Raw genomic sequence first — 17020 nt, forward strand, 5'->3', positions numbered from 1 at the left:
TTAACAGTTCTTGTCTTCTTGGCCTCCCCTGACATTGCTAGGTATGCACCCATTTTCACTGTTATTTCCCTTGACAGGAGAACGACAAGAGCATTGACATGCCATTTATGTAAATTGCCATTATATTGTACTATTTATTCCAAAGACATGTGATCATTTAATATAGATATTTAACTCTGGTGGACTTACCTAGCCTCCTACACTTTGATAGACCATTCTTGTGAGCTGCCCACAAACAACCATTGTGGCCGCGTTCGGGGGAGTAGCTAAGTTGATATATCTCCTCGTTTTCCACACGATCACTTTCCGAATTGCTAAACAATGTATTTTTTTTAAAAAAAATTCTATAGAAAAGTTGTTTTAAAAAATCATATTAATCTATTTCATATTTTTTTTAATAATTAATAATTAATTAATTAATTAATTATGTACTAATCTATTACCCCGTTTTCCACGCTGGCTAAGTTAACTTACCCCATCCCTCCTAAACGGGGCCTGTGAGGAGTAAATAGCAATTCATGCTACAGTTTTGCTTAAAGGATTAAGTTGTTGTCTCTATATATGTATATATGCATTTAAACGTGCCATGTGTATTGCACATAGTATCTTGGCCAGATTGACTATTGCAATGGATGTATGTGAGTTCAGCTAGTGTTGTCATGCATCCACTATTTGCATAGTGTTGTAGTCCTTTAGTCTGAAAAATCTCATCTTGCAGCCCCCATCATATGCAAGCTCTTGTTTCTTTATTTGGACAATTACCATTTCTTCTTTATATGCCCCTGTTATGCCTCCCCACCGAGTTAAATGCTTCTCACAAGTTGCATACTTTCTTTTCTGTAGTACGTAGAACATGTAATAAATAACGGTACATTAAGATTGTGTTCTCCTAGTTCTATGATTTTTAAATAAAAGCATGCTTCATAATATCCAAAGGATTTGTGTATATAATCAGACCTTACCATTTCTGCAGTTATTCTTTTTGCCACCAGCTAGAGGGAGTTGATTTGCACCAGTGCCATCAGATTCCACTCACCTATATATGCTGTAAGGTTTCACACGCTTGATTTGTCAGCAAGGAGATGGATATCTATTAATCAATTTTTACTATGGATATTGTAATTGCTCAAGTTTAGCTATGAATGTTGCTGCCATCTTTCTAACAATAGTGAAATACAATAATGCCAAACTGTGGCACTATTTGCTACGTTAGTTACCTCTTTTGATCTGACACCCAATTTTTGTATGAACCCATCTTGTTGTTTATGCTAAGATAAGTTTTTGATAGATGAATGGGAATTGTTTGAACTGGGACAAACAATTCCCATTAAATAGTTAAGTATTTTGTGTTGATGTGATTACCTGGATGTGTGATTTGGATGCTGCTATATTCTGGGGCAACTAATAAATGAATTAGCATATGGTATTAATTTGCACGCTCAGTTTACCGTGGCACCCGAGAACATGATGGGTTACAGTCTTACAGAGTATTTACACTGAATTTTACCGGATGTTTGATTGCAATTCCACCCGGAAATAGAAAAAAAAAACCCTGATGTTTCAGGCACGCGTGCGCTCCGTAACCGAGTGTTCTGGCGCACTACGCAATCATCGGTATTTCCGTTCAGCTACCGTTCCCTGTTACCTGTTGCCGTTAAGATCCATGGAACGGCTCAGTCAGAATGTTACCGAGCTCCTGAACACACTCGGTAACCTGCAGCTTGTTGCGGAGTGTTTTCCAGATACACCCAGCATCCATGCACGGGAAGAAGAGATCACTCCCGGCCGGGTGGTCATTTCGTAGTCTCGTACTCAGCAACATAGATTCCTGGGCGCCGTTTCTGGCACTAGGGAGAGACTCCCTCTCCAGTTCCCCAACGTCGATGACTGACAAACCAATTGGAGGTTTTCGTACGAAGAAAAAAATCATAATTAATAATACTATCTCCGTTTCATATTATAAAACTTTCTTATCTTATCTATATTTATCAATCGATGAATACATATAAATGTCTTGATTCATTAGCATCCATATAAATATCTAGGCAAGGCTATACAGCCTTACATCGTGAAACGAATGGAGACCTTTTAGACGAAGGTATTGAGACTAAACATAATTATCACTAATTATCTATGTAATTACATCTCTGCCATCAATTACACTAATGTTTTATACATTACCCTTTACTAGATCAACGGCTGACATTGCAAGATAGATCTACACGTACCTCGCAAGCACCGTAAAATATCTCATATGCTTTGATCCATACATGTGAGAAATTGACAAAAATGGCATAATCCACCTTTTTCCAAGATATATCTGGGCTGCACACATGCATGGCTATTGGCTAGCTGTTATTATATAGCACTGATATGCATGAAAGGGATACGCGCGCGCATATATATATATATATATAGATGTATGTATGTCTGATATGTGCATATGCGCACTTTACGGAACTCTCGATCCATATGTACCATGTTTATAAGTGGTCCACGCAAATTGCGCAGCTAGCATTATATATTTTTTATATAATTATATATACTTTTACGTTCTACTACTTTAAAAAATTAAAAACGATGATTTTAAACTCCTACGTAACTTGATCAATATGATTTTATATATTTGATATAAGATTATTATAATAAATCGTTTGTCTATACAATTCAAATGTTGTTGAATTTTAAGATGTATAGAACTTCTCCCAATAATAATATTTTTTAAAAAAATATGATTTTTTTTGTTTTGTTTTTTTTCTAATTGTACTTCTACATGGACTTTGATCTTAATATAAATTATTTTTTGTTATTATATTTTTATTCTAAAGTTATTTATAATTTATGGTTGTATATGAGTTTCATTATGATGCTTGGCTAGCATCGTTATAAATTGTATCTATATAGGATCTCTTATCTTGATAATAATTACTTTTTAATTGTTATTTTAATTTATATTTTTCTAAATTATATTTTTACATAGAACCCTATTTACCTGTATTCTAAACTGTACTTTACCTAAACTCTTTTATGCATAATTAATTTTTAATTCAAATTTTAGATACTTCTAAATTGTATTCATATGTTGACCCTTTCTCTTAATTTTTCTATTTTTAACTAAAATAAGATATTTCCTAATTGTATTTATAGATGGACTATTCCCTTAGTATCAATTATTTTAAAACTTTTAATCTAAGATTTAGATTTTTCTAAAGTGTATTTACACATGGATTGTTTTCTTTATATCCGAGATTTGGATTTTTCTAAACTTGATTACAAATGGAGTCTTTTATTATTTTTTTTATTTTTAATTGATCTTTTCTTTCCTTGTCCTATTCCAAAAAACATTATCTTTTTTTATTTTCCTTGTCCGACTCGTTCTTTTCTCATTTTCTGTTTATTTTTTCTCTTATAGAAACCTGAAACCTGATCTTTATAGCAAATTTCATCGAGCAGCACAGATTTGGTTTTCGCCACCCACTCAGTCGTACTAACACCGATATGATCACCTCCGACCTGGCCAGCAGATGGATCGATGTGACCGATTGATCTCTTTTACTACTATTTCTCTTGTAGAAACAGTGTCCGATTGATTTTTCTTTATTCCAAAAGACCTGCTCTTCTATTTTTATCTTTTCCTTATACGATTAATATTTTATTTTTCTCTTTTTTATTTTTCTTCGATTAATCTAAGAATTTATAGCCCGTGAGAGACAACGTGGAGCCTCATTTTTCCATTATTATATATATAATAGATTTTCTTATATTCATATAGATGCTAATAAATCTATATACATATATAAATCATATGTATTTATTAATAAATGAATTTAGATAAAACTAGAAAGTTTTACGATATGAAATAAATATAATATGTAGCATCCAACTTCTACCTCTAGTTTAAGTGTTTAAAATTTTCGCTTGTCTCTCTTTCTCTTTCTTGGTTAGAGCCATAACATTTACGTGGACATATGACTCTAGATAAGCAAATTCTTTCTAAACGTGGAGAGACCTTCACAATTTTCTTCCCCCACTGCCCTCTGGGCCCGGCCCTCGCGCACCCGCCGTGAGGCCCGACGGCGCCGTTACGTGGGGACTGGAACGCGTTGACTTGCCACCGCGCACCGCGCGCATGTGTTGATGTGTGCGTGGGTGTGTGCTTCGGGGAGTGCTTCTCGCGTTGTTGCTGCTTTAAACGTCTTGGGACGAGCAGATTTAAGTTGATAGAGAGAAGCTGTTGTCAAAGGGGAACTCGAGTTCGTGATTTGACTTGTTTGGATCGTCAAAGGGACGTAGCAAGATCGATCAAGTCAGCAAACGGTTTGCAGTAGACGACAGATGTTTCTAACACCTGTTTCTCAAGTATTCGTATGTTTGATTTTCAGAAAATCGGAGTTTTTTTCTTTATATAAACAAATTTGAAGATATCAAATTTTGTCATACTCCCTCTGATTTTTTTTCATTTAATATGGTTAACTTTAATATCTATATCTGATCATTCGTATTATTTAATATTTTTTAAATATGTAAAACTAAATATCATTCTTAAAGTTTTTAATAATAAGTTAAATAACAATAAAATAATTAGGAATTATATATTTTTTAAAAAATAAATTATTAAACATAAATATCGACGACAAATAAAAGCCGAGTGTAGCACTGCAGAGAATAGACAATGCAGCGTTGTGCATGCTAAAATTCGGTGGTAAATCGTCTTGTCGTCATTAACGTACTCCCATTCCATGTAACGGTGTCAACGGAGTGATGCAACATCTTAACTAGTGGGCCTAAAAAAAAAACATCTTAACTAGTGAACTAAACTACACTGTACCGTCGCTTAAACAACTGCAGCAGTGTTCGCGTCGACCGAAACGGAGTGCGCCTTCAACAGTTTTCAGCGGCAAAGCAAAGCAAAGCAAACGTCCCCAAGCACGTAAAAGCAACAGCTCTCTGCCTCTCTCGCTCTCCATGGAGAACAAAGTTCCAACATGAATCTCAAGTACTTTTGCCGGTCAACCACCGCGTGACGGACGAGGCAGCTAACATATTGGACGCAAACTTTATCATACTGTTTATTGCTTCAATTCCTTCTAAATTCCCATGATGGATGCAACTATATGGTTACTTGCGGGCTAACCTGTTCGTTAATTCCTTAATGGCCAATCAACGAGCATATAGAAGTACAAAGGCTGAGAAATATATATATCTCGGTAGGTTCCAGCACAAGATTTAGTATTAACATATCCGGGTTTTAATCGAAGTGTTCGCATGCTGACGTAAATAAATCCTCGTCCACACGTCTCTCCGTTCATTAGCTGACTCATCGCAGCCTCACCATCGACGTATGAACTGATTAGGGCATTGATCAATCTCAAAAACATCCAAGCGGTCGCTCTCCATGCGTACGTGCACACGCCCGGCCGGAGACTATATGAAATGACGTTCCAAAATCAAACGTTATCGTATACACATAGTCCATTTCTTCTGGATTTCTAAAGATCATTTTGACTACTTTTGTTTGGCTGTGCTGGATTTTGTTATTGTCAAACTGAACCAAGACCGCATCAACCCGTCATACTTATCATTTTTTTAGGCCCCTTCAATCAAGCTCATGATCGTGAAAACGGAGCAATGAAAATGCCTTGAGTAAAGCAGCTGTCCTCTTCTCGATGGAAATCAATACGTCTATACTATTTAGACACTCGAAGATAGCATTCGCGTTCATCAGGATCTATTGTTTTGGTGGATCTTATTGTTACAGCTGCACATTGTGTAAGAATGTTTTCATGCAGGGACGGAACCAAAAAATTCACTATGCATAATTAATTATTACCGGAAGGAGTGGTTATTTTGGTTAATTAAATATCGGTTTTCTACCTGTGACTAAATTTCAGTAATTACAAACTTGGAATTAATTGGTCTTGTGAAAAGATGAGAACCAAAAAATTCGGTCCAAGTCTTGGTCACGACCGAAAATCAACATCAATTTCGTATATGCAAATAAACCATAGAAATTCTCTAATGATTTTATAACGCGAAAACAAATAAAAAATCACAAGCACATCCAAGTGAAAACTCTTATTGGGTTGCATGCATAGGAGGAATACAAGAGGATAGAGATATGAAGATTAGAGTTTGATTCTATTAGATCTAGTGAACTGAAAGTTGTACTTGTTTCCTTTTAATTTGTTTTTTCGGTTAACTTAGGAAACTAACCGAATCGTGAGAACATAATATGGTCTTTCAAGGACCGAATTGATTGGTCTTGCACTTTTCGGTTCAGTTGTTTTCTGCCCGTCCCTAATTACTAATACTAGATGGATACCTTGCGGGTTCTGCGGTAGAACTGGATGATAATATAGTAGATATGAGTTTGATTTTTTCTACTTATTATATGATTTTTTCATGTGTTTATATATTTTGTCTTTATCAATTATCCATAGGTTATAAATGATTGGGTTGTATCGTGTGCCTTTTTGGTGAATAGATGCAATTTACACTTTTGATGAGTCATCCTGAGGCTAAAAACAATTGAGGTGATGTGAAGAGATGCAATTTACACTCTTGATGTATCATCCTGAGGCTAAAAACAATTGAGATAACGTGGCTTCATGAGAGAAGAGAATTAGCATTAATTACGCTTAGTGGTTACTGAGCATCTAGATTAGATCTAATGGCTGAGATTTACGAGTGACGTGGCTCAACAACAATTAAGCTTTGGGTCTATAGAAAGAAGGGATGCGTTTAAGTGAGTTCATTTATCTTTTTTTTATTTATACATAAGTGTCAAGGTTGTATGAGTGTTTCCAAAGATATTGTGCAACCAGCTAACCCCATCGCTTGGACATGGACATTAACTAGGGAGATATATTCCATATATATGTTGGTTAGGCGGATAAGGGTATGTTCAATGGTAGAGTCTACCGTAGGCTCTATCTTAAGTTACGTGAGTAGAAAAAACTCTCTATACAAATGATAGTATGAATTCGTGTTGAATAAAACTTGTCACTATAATACCATGAACTCTTCAGTTTTCACTATAATGAATTCTTTACCCTTTTTTCCTAAAAAAATTAAGAATTACAGAATTCAGAATAATAATACAAGTTGTATGCACTTTTATTTTAGTATTTTTAATTTAATTTCAAGTTTAAAGATTAAAATTGATGGCCCTACCAATCCAATTTTAGCTACCATCACAAAAAGTGTAGTTGCTAGAGAATAGCCGTCTAGCTAGCTAGAAAGCCCACCTGATTAGGCTGCGTTCCGTTGGATATTAGTTATCCGGCGTAGAAACATATTAATAATTAGTACATGATTAATTAATTACTAGTTATAAAATATTATAAAATGGATTAATATGATTTTTAAAGCAATTTTTCTATATAAAATTTTTATAAAACATACCTTTAAGCAGTTTAGCAAACATGTACACAGAAAAAGAGAGAATTTGGGTAACTTATATTGAGTGCCGAACGCGGCCAGCTAAGATATTAGAATAGTTAGTGCATATTTTGACTAACCATTTGGAGTGCATACCAGATATGTTTAGTGATTTCTTATATAGCTAGCAAAATGATCGTTTGTCTAGTGTGATTAGACTGTTCTCTTGGAAATGCTCTATTCTAATATGAAAGTGAAACAAAAAAGTATGGTAACTACAAGATAAAACACACTTGTAACTTCTATTGAATCAAAAACCAGGTTTTCCCATTATCTTAAGAAAAAATATTTAATTGCCTTTAATATCATGTTGTGTAAACGTGAAAAAGTGCAATCTAGAAGACGAGCCTGCTTCATTGAACCAAGAAAAACCTCCGTCGCTCGATTTAGATAGATGCAGAAAACCTGACTAAGCATATGCGTAAACCGACATCTTTTCAGTTCTATTTATACTTCCAAATTTTAAATTTTAAAATTTTAATTAAATTTAAGTTGATTTTAGGGGTTTTTTCACCGAATTTTGTTCCAGCCTTACTTTTAAATAACTAAGAATAAATATATAAATTTTTATTTATAAACTATTTTTCGTTTGCAAAAAAGTTGTTTGATCTTTTTTATAAAAAGAACTAAACAAACCCTAAGTATGCTCACGTTACATGTCAATTTAATGATCAGGCTTAACATGCATATGAACCGAAACAACATGAAAAACTTGCCTCCTAACGATATCTCTTCCATCTGGCACTCTCGCTCCACCAGAGCCGCCCAGGGCCAGCCTACGTGCATGGTTTCAACCTAACAATCTCTACCTTAATTGAATAGTTGAGGGGTTAAACAAAGTTTGGTCACATTTTTATTTCCCTTTCTTCGAACTTAACTTTGTATGATTTGTTATATTTTTTCTCTATGAGTTGAAGCTACTTTTTTAATGTGTTGAGTCGGTTGGTATGAAAACAACTTTTGTTCGAAATTATTATTATTATTTTAAAAAATAGAAGCTTTTTTTGCCACACCTACTATTGGCTATTGCACTTCCAAAAAAAACAAGATTTGAATTACGCTCCTAAATTGGAGAAAATGAATGCTAGGGCCTAGGAGTGGGGAGGCGGACATTTCGCAGGCTGTTGTTGTTGCCCGGACCAAGCCGGCAACAGTGTCCGGCTCGTCGCAGTCACATGATTTTACTGCATCGACCGAGCCCATAGCATCGGGGGCAAGCAGAACAGTACCCACTAGTAGTAACGCACACTGGAAGTCACGCAGGTTTTGCCAGTTCACGGTCCTCCACGCCGCGCGGTTCCCCCCTCCCCCTCCTCGCTCGATCTGGTCCTCGCCTCGCCTTCCCTTTCCCTTGCGTTGGCGTTGCGTTGCGTTGCGTTGCGGTGCGCGCGCCCGCCGAACGGCCGGTTATAAGTCTTCGCCCAACGGGTGGGTTACCACGCGTGTTACCGTGGGAACGGGCAGCCACCACCAAACCTCTCGTCTTTCGCCTACTCCCCCCACCACGAGGCCGCGACTCGCACTCGCGCAACACCACACCGCTAGCGCTGCTGTGCAAGATCGGAGCCGGTTTGTCGTCGCTGCGGTGGCTGGAGGATGATCACGTTCGCGGAGCTGGCGGAGCCGGCGCCCGGCGCCGAGCGGTGCGTCGACCGGCAGCTGTGGCTGGCCTGCGCGGGGGGCATGTGCACCGTGCCGCCGGTGGGCGCCAGCGTCTACTACTTCCCGCAGGGGCACGCCGAGCATGCGCTCGGCCTCGCCGCGCCGGAGCTCTCCGCGGCGCGCGTGCCGGCGCTCGTGCCCTGCCGCGTCGCGGCCGTGCGGTACATGGCTGACCCGGACACCGACGAGGTGTTCGGCAGGATCCGCCTCGTGCCGTTCCGCGCCGCGGAGGATGGGGACGTCGAGGACGACGGCGCCGCGGCTGGTGAGGAGCACGAGAAGCCGGCGTCGTTCGCCAAGACGCTGACGCAGTCGGATGCCAACAACGGGGGCGGGTTCTCGGTGCCCAGGTACTGCGCCGAGACCATCTTCCCACGCCTGGACTACGCCGCGGACCCGCCCGTGCAGACCGTCGTCGCTAAGGACGTCCATGGGGTGGCGTGGAACTTCCGCCACATCTACCGGGGCACGCCGCGCCGGCACCTGCTCACCACGGGGTGGAGCACGTTCGTCAACCAGAAGAAGCTCGTGGCCGGCGACTCCATCGTGTTCCTCCGCGGTGATGGAGGGGAGCTGCACGTCGGCATACGGCGCGCGAAGCGCGGATTTTGCGCCGGCGGTGGCGGAGCCGAGGAGGCATCCCTGCCCGGGTGGGACCAGTACGGCGGCCTGATGCGAGGCAATGCGAGCCCGTGCGCCGCCGCCAAGGGGCGGGGCAAGGTGCGCGCGGAGGACGTGGTCGAGGCGGCAAGGCTAGCGAGCGGCGGGCAGGCGTTCGAGGTCGTGTACTACCCGCGCGCCAGCACGCCGGAGTTCTGCGTTCGCGCGGCGGCGGTCCGCGCGGCGATGCGGGTGCAGTGGTGCCCCGGGATGCGGTTCAAGATGGCGTTCGAGACCGAGGACTCCTCCCGGATCAGCTGGTTCATGGGCACCGTCGCCGGCGTCCAGGTCGCCGACCCCATCCGTTGGCCGCAGTCGCCGTGGCGGCTTCTCCAGGTACGTGCTAAGCCACCGCGCACTAATCCAAAATTTGCTCCTTTCTCTCCCAACCGGCGCCCTGCTCACTTGCTGAAAGCATTGACTCCCGCGCGCAGGTGACCTGGGACGAGCCGGACCTCCTCCAGAACGTGAAGCGGGTGAGCCCGTGGCTGGTGGAGCTCGTGTCCAGCATGCCGGCGATCCACCTCTCGTCCTTCTCGCCGCCGCGCAAGAAGCCCCGGATTCCCGCGTACCCGGAGTTCCCCTTCGAGGGGCAGCTCCTCAACCCGGCGTTCCCGCCGAACCCGCTGGCACACGGCCACCATCCCCACCACCATTACCATCACAACCACCCGTCCTTCTTCCCATTCCCCGACGTTATTGCTCCTGCAGGCATACAGGGAGCCAGGCATGCGCAATTTGGTCCATCTTTATCAGATCTCCACCTTACCCACCTGCAGTCGAGCCTCATGTACCCGGGGCTCCGCCGCCCCGATCATGTCGGTCCAACTCCCATCCCGCCAAGAATCAGCACCGACTTGACAATGGGCGGCTCGCAGCCGCCGGCGCGCGACACCGTCTCGTGCGCTCTGTCCATCGGCGCCAAGAAGCCCGACGACGCCAAGCCGCCTGGGCTAATGCTGTTCGGGCAGAGAATCCTGACCGAGCAGCAGCAGATGAGCCTTAGCGGCTCGGCCAGCGGCACCTCGCCGGCGGCCGCCGGGAACAGCTCTCTCAACTGGAACACCGAGAAGGGCGCTAATGCCTCGGAGGGCTCGGGGTCCGGGGTCATCCAGAACAGCCCCACCGACAACACGTCGTCGGAGAGGCTGCAATGGTTCAGGGAGAACAGCCACGTCTCCGAGCTCGGGCTGGAGCCCGGGCAGTGCAAGGTGTTCATCGAGTCCGACACGGTCGGACGCAATCTCGACCTCTCGACGGTGAGCTCGTTCGAGCAGCTCTACGGCCGCCTGTCCGAAATGTTCTGCATCGACAGCAGGGAGCTGAGGAGCCGCGTGCTCTACCGTGGCGCCACCGGCGAGGTGAAGCACGCCGGCGACGAGCCCTTCAGGTGAGAGATCACATCAAAAACATAATGACGCATTCATGCATCGACGCATGTCATGTGCCGTCGTTCGTGTTACAGTTGTAAAGAATCATGTGCTCCAGTAGCAACCTTGAACTGATGAAACAGTCTTTTTCTCTGCCATTTCAGCGAGTTCATTAAGTTGGCGAGGAGGCTTACCATACTAACCGACGCCGGGAGCGACAACTTAGGGAGCTAGAGAGCAAGATGACAACCGGAAGCATCGCCGTAGTATGTACAGCTGAATGAGCCTATTGAGATTTTGTATCAACTACTAGCAGTAGCAGTAATGCCCCAACTCTGCAGCAGAGGTTTTCAACAAGAAAGCCCAATCTGCTGCATCCTGTTCTTCTGTATCCTTCGTTCGTCATCATCATCAACGATCAGCTGCGTGTACTTCTTGATTCCCGTGTACGATGCAAATCCTGTGACCACTCATCAGAGACTTGAATGCCGCGGCCCCTTGGCCCAAGGGACAAGCGCATGCCGCAGCATGCAGACGCAGGCCACAACGTAATGTGTGCTGCTGGGATATCATTACGACAGCGCTGCGCCATTTCTGACCGCCCCGGTGGCCTCCAGGCGATCCCCTCTTGGTTCTCTTGCCTTGGCAGCAAGCTAGCCTTGAGCTTGGCTTTGCCTGGCTGGCAGGCAGGCTCGCTCGCTCGCTTACCCATGATGATGAGATTTGTGATCTGCATCGTGCTGCGTTTCGGGCATAAATGCGTCCAGGGTCACACACCCCCACACCCACTCCCCACACACACACCCTGTCCTTGTTGCTCAGGGTGTGAAATTAACTGCGATTTGTTCTGCTCCTGCGCTTTGCTTGACCTGAGGCCGACACCTCATCTAACTCCAAGCGACTGCCTCTTTCAACCTGCCGATCTCGCAGCAGCAGGCGCGCGTCGCCACTCGCGCATTGGTCCACGGATATGGCCGGTGCGTGTGGTGTGTCTCTACCTGAAGCCTGTCCATTTGTTGCCTTGCGCTGATATTTCGCCAACCCTTGGACGCTTCCTCTCAGGCAAAGCAACAAGATTCAAGCAACGCCTAGCCAAAGGAGTACTCGGGCTGTAGATGCATGGTCTTATCTTTGTCAAAGTACTACCCGCGGCTACAATATTAACACGAGGCCACGATCGGGGTAGTAGTGGTGTGCGATATCGCTTGCCGTCACGGGGCGTTGTCCGGCGCGACGCTGCCAGCCGCTCTGAGAGAATGTTTACGCCACGGATGACAAGGTATGCGATGGCGCACTTTTGCCGGACAGGTTGCTGTCTCTTAGCAAACCTTTTCTCTTTTCTTTCTTTCTTTTTTTTTTCACCCACATACGACACCGACGGGCTATGGCGACTTTCGGATAGAGCCGTGCACGGTGTACCCAAACAAAAACCATGGATGCAGTACGTACTGCACGGTGTGGAGAGCTTTTGTTCGTTCCTTAGGGTACGTGATGGTATTAAGACAAACCATGGATGTAGTACTTAATCGAGAGAGCCTTCGAGTGACATGTGTACCCCTTCTCAATGAGCTAAACGTGAGTTGTATGTAGTTACATGTAACTTACACTCAAGTTATGTTGTTATTATATAATTTTTGTCCTAAAATAACTTTACAAACAATGTGAGGTTATTTTGAGACGGTGAGAACATTATTATATATAATCACTGTCTTTATTCTAAAATATAAGCATTTCTAGATTGATTAGTAGAGACTAAGATTTCTTTTTAGTCATTTCAGCCATTAATTTTTAAATTGTAAATTGATTATATTCTATTTCTAAGCATCGGATTGTCTATAGAATAGTTGGAATGGTTGAAATTATAAGAATCAATGTATAAATGCTTATATTATGGTACAAAGTTTAAATCCTAGATATGCTTATATTTTAGGACAAAAGGTGTATGATTGTGTTCTTTTGCCTAGATTATTCTCAAGATTTTTTTCTCGGTTTTTGTGCGCATGCTTTTCAAACTATTAAGCGGTTAGTATTAAATGAATAGTTATTAAAAATAAGATAATATTTTATTTTTATATAAAAACACAGCCTGTAGCTATCGTTGACGGATTTTTTTGGAGGATTTTTCTCTCCAACGTTAGATATACAGTCCTTTAAATATGACTTAATTTTCATAATGATTAATTGGGGGGGGGGATTTGACATGGCCACATGGGTAAATGTTACCACTCTATTACAACAAGTTGGATATATATAAATATGAATTTTCATATCATCTTATGTTTCACCGTTTTATTAGGTGTAGTACAAATCCCAGCACCCTCCATTGTGTAGTGCAAGTTGTCATGCATGGTTGCTTATTTCTAAATGCCGCCATAATTGTCTTTGCATGTTGGCATAGTCAAAACCTGCCTGCTGACATTGCAGGGTGATTAGTTTAACTTGTTTTTTCAATGGACGATGTGATTTCGATCTGAGGGCATCTATAGCTTGAATTAAAAGCGGTACTGCTGCAAGAGTATATATTCGAGCACTCATTTTGTTGACAAGGATAAAAGAAGAGAGAGAACAAAATTGTTTCCTTCCGTTTCGTCGTAACAGTAGTCGACATCGTCACCTTTAGATCTTTTTATCTACATACATATATTTCCAGTTATTTCTAACTAACCAACGTGGAAGTTTGGTACCCTCGTAGTCATATTACTCGCTCTAATATTAAACCAAAGTTTTTTCATTCTTTCTTTCTGATCGCACCGAAGACACATATGCATGCATACCCACACTCTCACACCAACGATCACGGCTCTTTAATATACGTCGACCAGCAAAAAAATCTTCCATAAAAAACGTAACCATATATGCGTAAATCTCGTGTAAATCTCGTTGACACCAGAATTTAAATCCTATTTCCACCGATTCCCCAAATGTTACATCTCCAACCGTGGCTAATTTGGGCTCTAAAACTTACTTTTGAGAAATTAACCTAAAAAGTTGTCTCAACGGCTTCCAATACATACTCTTAATTTTACGTGGATCCTAATACTTGCATAAAAATAGATCAGATTTGAAAGTGTTTTTGGTACTCCCAATTACTCCAACTGATAAAAAATTCATCTTTCGCACGTCCTTATTTTTTTCTCGACACACAACTTTTCTTTTATTGTGCTCCTCCTTTGCCTCCTAGCAACTTCGGTCGCCTCTGCCCGCGCACCGAGGGCGCCGCCTCCATCCAGGCACCGTTGGAGGTGGAAAAATTTGTAGGAGTTCTGCCTATATGGCAAACTAACTAAATTTAAAAATCTAAATATATAAGCACATTTGGACTTAGGAAATATTTAGGATGATAATTATTTTTAGGACAACTCCCAATATAGCAATTTTAGGAATCAATTTTTTGATAATCTCTTAGCATCTCTAGGAGAATGGCTAAATTTTGGCTCTCTAAATCTTAATTTAGTCATTCATATTAAAAGATTTATCTCTAAATTAATGCATTCCAACATATTCTGTATTCCCGCTCTCTAAATTCTAATGGCCAGTACGATGACTTGTGAGCCCAAACATGTGGGACCCATAAATAGCAATTGTGCTGAGTGGAAGGATGACTTGCCAGACTTAGCCATTAAAAAGCCATGCTTAGCCATTCGAATGATATTGCAAGTTAAATAGCTAGTCTTTTGAAGGATAATATTTTAATATAATTACTAAAATTTAGACCGTGTTGGTTTATGGTAGTTTGTGGCCTAGTTAACCGGTGTGGATAACGTAGTAGCAGATTAACATATGATTAATTATTATGAGCTATAAAAAACTTAAAAAATAGATTTATATGATTTAATTTTAAATCAACTTTCCTATATAAAATTTTTGTAAAAAATATACGTTTAACAGTTTGAGAAGTGTTCTTGTGGAAAACGAGGGAATATGAGTTATTAAACGAACATGACCTTAGAATGACCAATCAATTAGACAATCTCTTCGACGTGTTCTACGTATCCTGATATGTGATGAATTGAAGTTTTAACTAGGAATTAATGGGGTCTGGATAATAGCACTACACAGTCGCTTAGCACTGTGTCCGCCTTATTGTATATGGGATTATTTCGACCTCAGAAATTGCTGATGGCTCCATAATTCCACTGCTACAGAGCGAAATATTTGTCCATCTGCAGGCTTGTTTGGAATCAGAGCCTTTACAAGCTGTGAGCAAATGTATGTGGCAATCAGCGCATGGGCATGAACTGACCGGTATCACTTTTCCTAGCTTTTTTTCACAATTAGTTTCAGATTATCATGATTGTGCTTGCTTGTCGGCGTTGATATGCCATAGGCCCATAGCCATCAACCTGCGCCTCATCTTTTTATCCTTTTTTTTTGTTCCGGCAAAGGAATGGAAGCGAGCATCCGATAAATCCCATCCTACTACTAAATTTTATCGTCTTCCTCGCTTAAAGATTTTCCTACCGACAGGCATTTAATTTGCGGTTGACTGAACTGTTAATTTAGGTTCCATCAGGATTATTTTTCATTGTTTTGGAACGAATAATGAGGAGGAACGAAATTACCAAACAAGATTATGGAGAGTTTTTGCTGAATGTTGGAAAACTTTTCGCTAAATTAATAAGATTTTCTGGCTAAAAGGCAGTTCTGCAGGGTCCTGTCGGTAGATTACAAACTTCAAACCCTGGGTCAAGTCGCTAGGGAAAGGCTAGTAGTCTAGCAGCAGTAATTCCAAGTACATGTGTTTACACATCCAAGTGCATGGATGGCGTTGCTCGTATGCTGGGCACTGCTGCCGGCAAGTGCCCGCTGCACCAAAGCGCTGGGAAACCAAAACCCCACGGGACACACAAAAGGCCACAGCGTTTCTCTGCTTTTGCTCGATGGGTCGTCGCAAAGTTAGCATCGTCGCCTTTTCTCGATCGCACCGGTGGCGGTTGGGAAAGTGGCTCGTCCGCGCGTGCGTTGCCGCGCGGGTGTTTTTTGCACCTCGGCGAGGGGCGGGCCCCGGCCGTGGCTGCGTTCCTGCCAAGCGCACGGGACGCCACCGTGAAAACGGAGGTGAAAAACCGATCGCGGCGCAGCGCGCCCGGCGTTCCCGGGGCGCGTGCCGTGGCTAAACTTCAGCAGCTGCTGCCTGCTGCTACCGCGGTGGCGGTGGTAGCGAGCGAAAGCTGTACTATCCAATATGAACAGTTGGTTTAATTTTATTAGAGGATTTACATCTAGAATCTTCTTTTAAAAGTAAGATCATTTTCCTTATCTTCTTGGTCCTAAGATAAGTTTATGTTTTTAGCATTATTGCATCATTTGTGAAAAAAATAAAATAAATAGATAAAGTAGAGAATAATTATACGGAGATTTGATGATATTATAGAATTATTGTTTTTTATTGATATAATGGGATGTGTGAAAAATAAAATTAATTTGTGACGTATAGAGTATTTTAACTACCACCTCATTTGACGATAGATGAAATATCAAGGATATAATTTTCATAAGAATATATACACGGAGGAGTAAAATCACACTTTACCGCACATAGAAGGTGCGTCGCTGAGTACGCGGTAAGCAGGGATCCGATCCGATCATGAATGGATATGAACCTCTCATGTAAAATTGATAATCGATAAATCCTAAGAGCATGTACCTTGTAATTATTACGTGACTCTCTTTATTGTCTCATGTCTCATGAGTAAATAAGATGATATGAAAAAAAGAGAAGTGATAAAAGAGAAAAATGATTGTTATGCATGGCAACAATTAAAAGTCGACTTTTCGTATTTATTGAAGAAAATTTTGTTGCATGGGTAGATTTAAGGAAAAAAAGAACAATAAAAATATATTTTGTAATATTAATGAATAGACCATATACAACTTTACCTTTATAC

At 41.8% G+C, this 17020-nt stretch overlaps 1 protein-coding gene across 1 annotated transcript; it reads left to right on the top strand.

The window, feature by feature from the left end:
• The first annotated feature begins 8899 nt into the window (after positions 1 to 8899).
• LOC102719556 (auxin response factor 8) lies at positions 8900 to 11563 on the top strand. Its single transcript, XM_040520289.1, has 3 exons — positions 8900 to 10098; positions 10197 to 11152; positions 11297 to 11563. The coding sequence occupies exons 1-3, from the start codon at positions 9037 to 9039 to the stop codon at positions 11364 to 11366; spliced, it is 2088 nt and encodes a 695-aa protein (XP_040376223.1). The 5' UTR covers positions 8900 to 9036; the 3' UTR covers positions 11367 to 11563.
• The last annotated feature ends 5457 nt before the right edge of the window (positions 11564 to 17020 follow it).

The sequence above is a fragment of the Oryza brachyantha genome, chromosome 2 (genome assembly GCF_000231095.2).
Source record: "Oryza brachyantha chromosome 2, ObraRS2, whole genome shotgun sequence".
NCBI classification, from domain to species: domain Eukaryota; kingdom Viridiplantae; phylum Streptophyta; class Magnoliopsida; order Poales; family Poaceae; genus Oryza; species Oryza brachyantha.

Coding starts and splice junctions, on each gene's coding strand:
- LOC102719556 (XM_040520289.1), top strand. CDS start 9,037: ATGATCACGTTCGCGGAGCTGGCGGAGCCGGCGCCCGGCGCCGAGCGG. Junction 10,099..10,196: donor CGCCGTGGCGGCTTCTCCAG/GTACGTGCTAAG, acceptor TCCCGCGCGCAG/GTGACCTGGGACGAGCCGGA. Junction 11,153..11,296: donor GCCGGCGACGAGCCCTTCAG/GTGAGAGATCAC, acceptor CTGCCATTTCAG/CGAGTTCATTAAGTTGGCGA.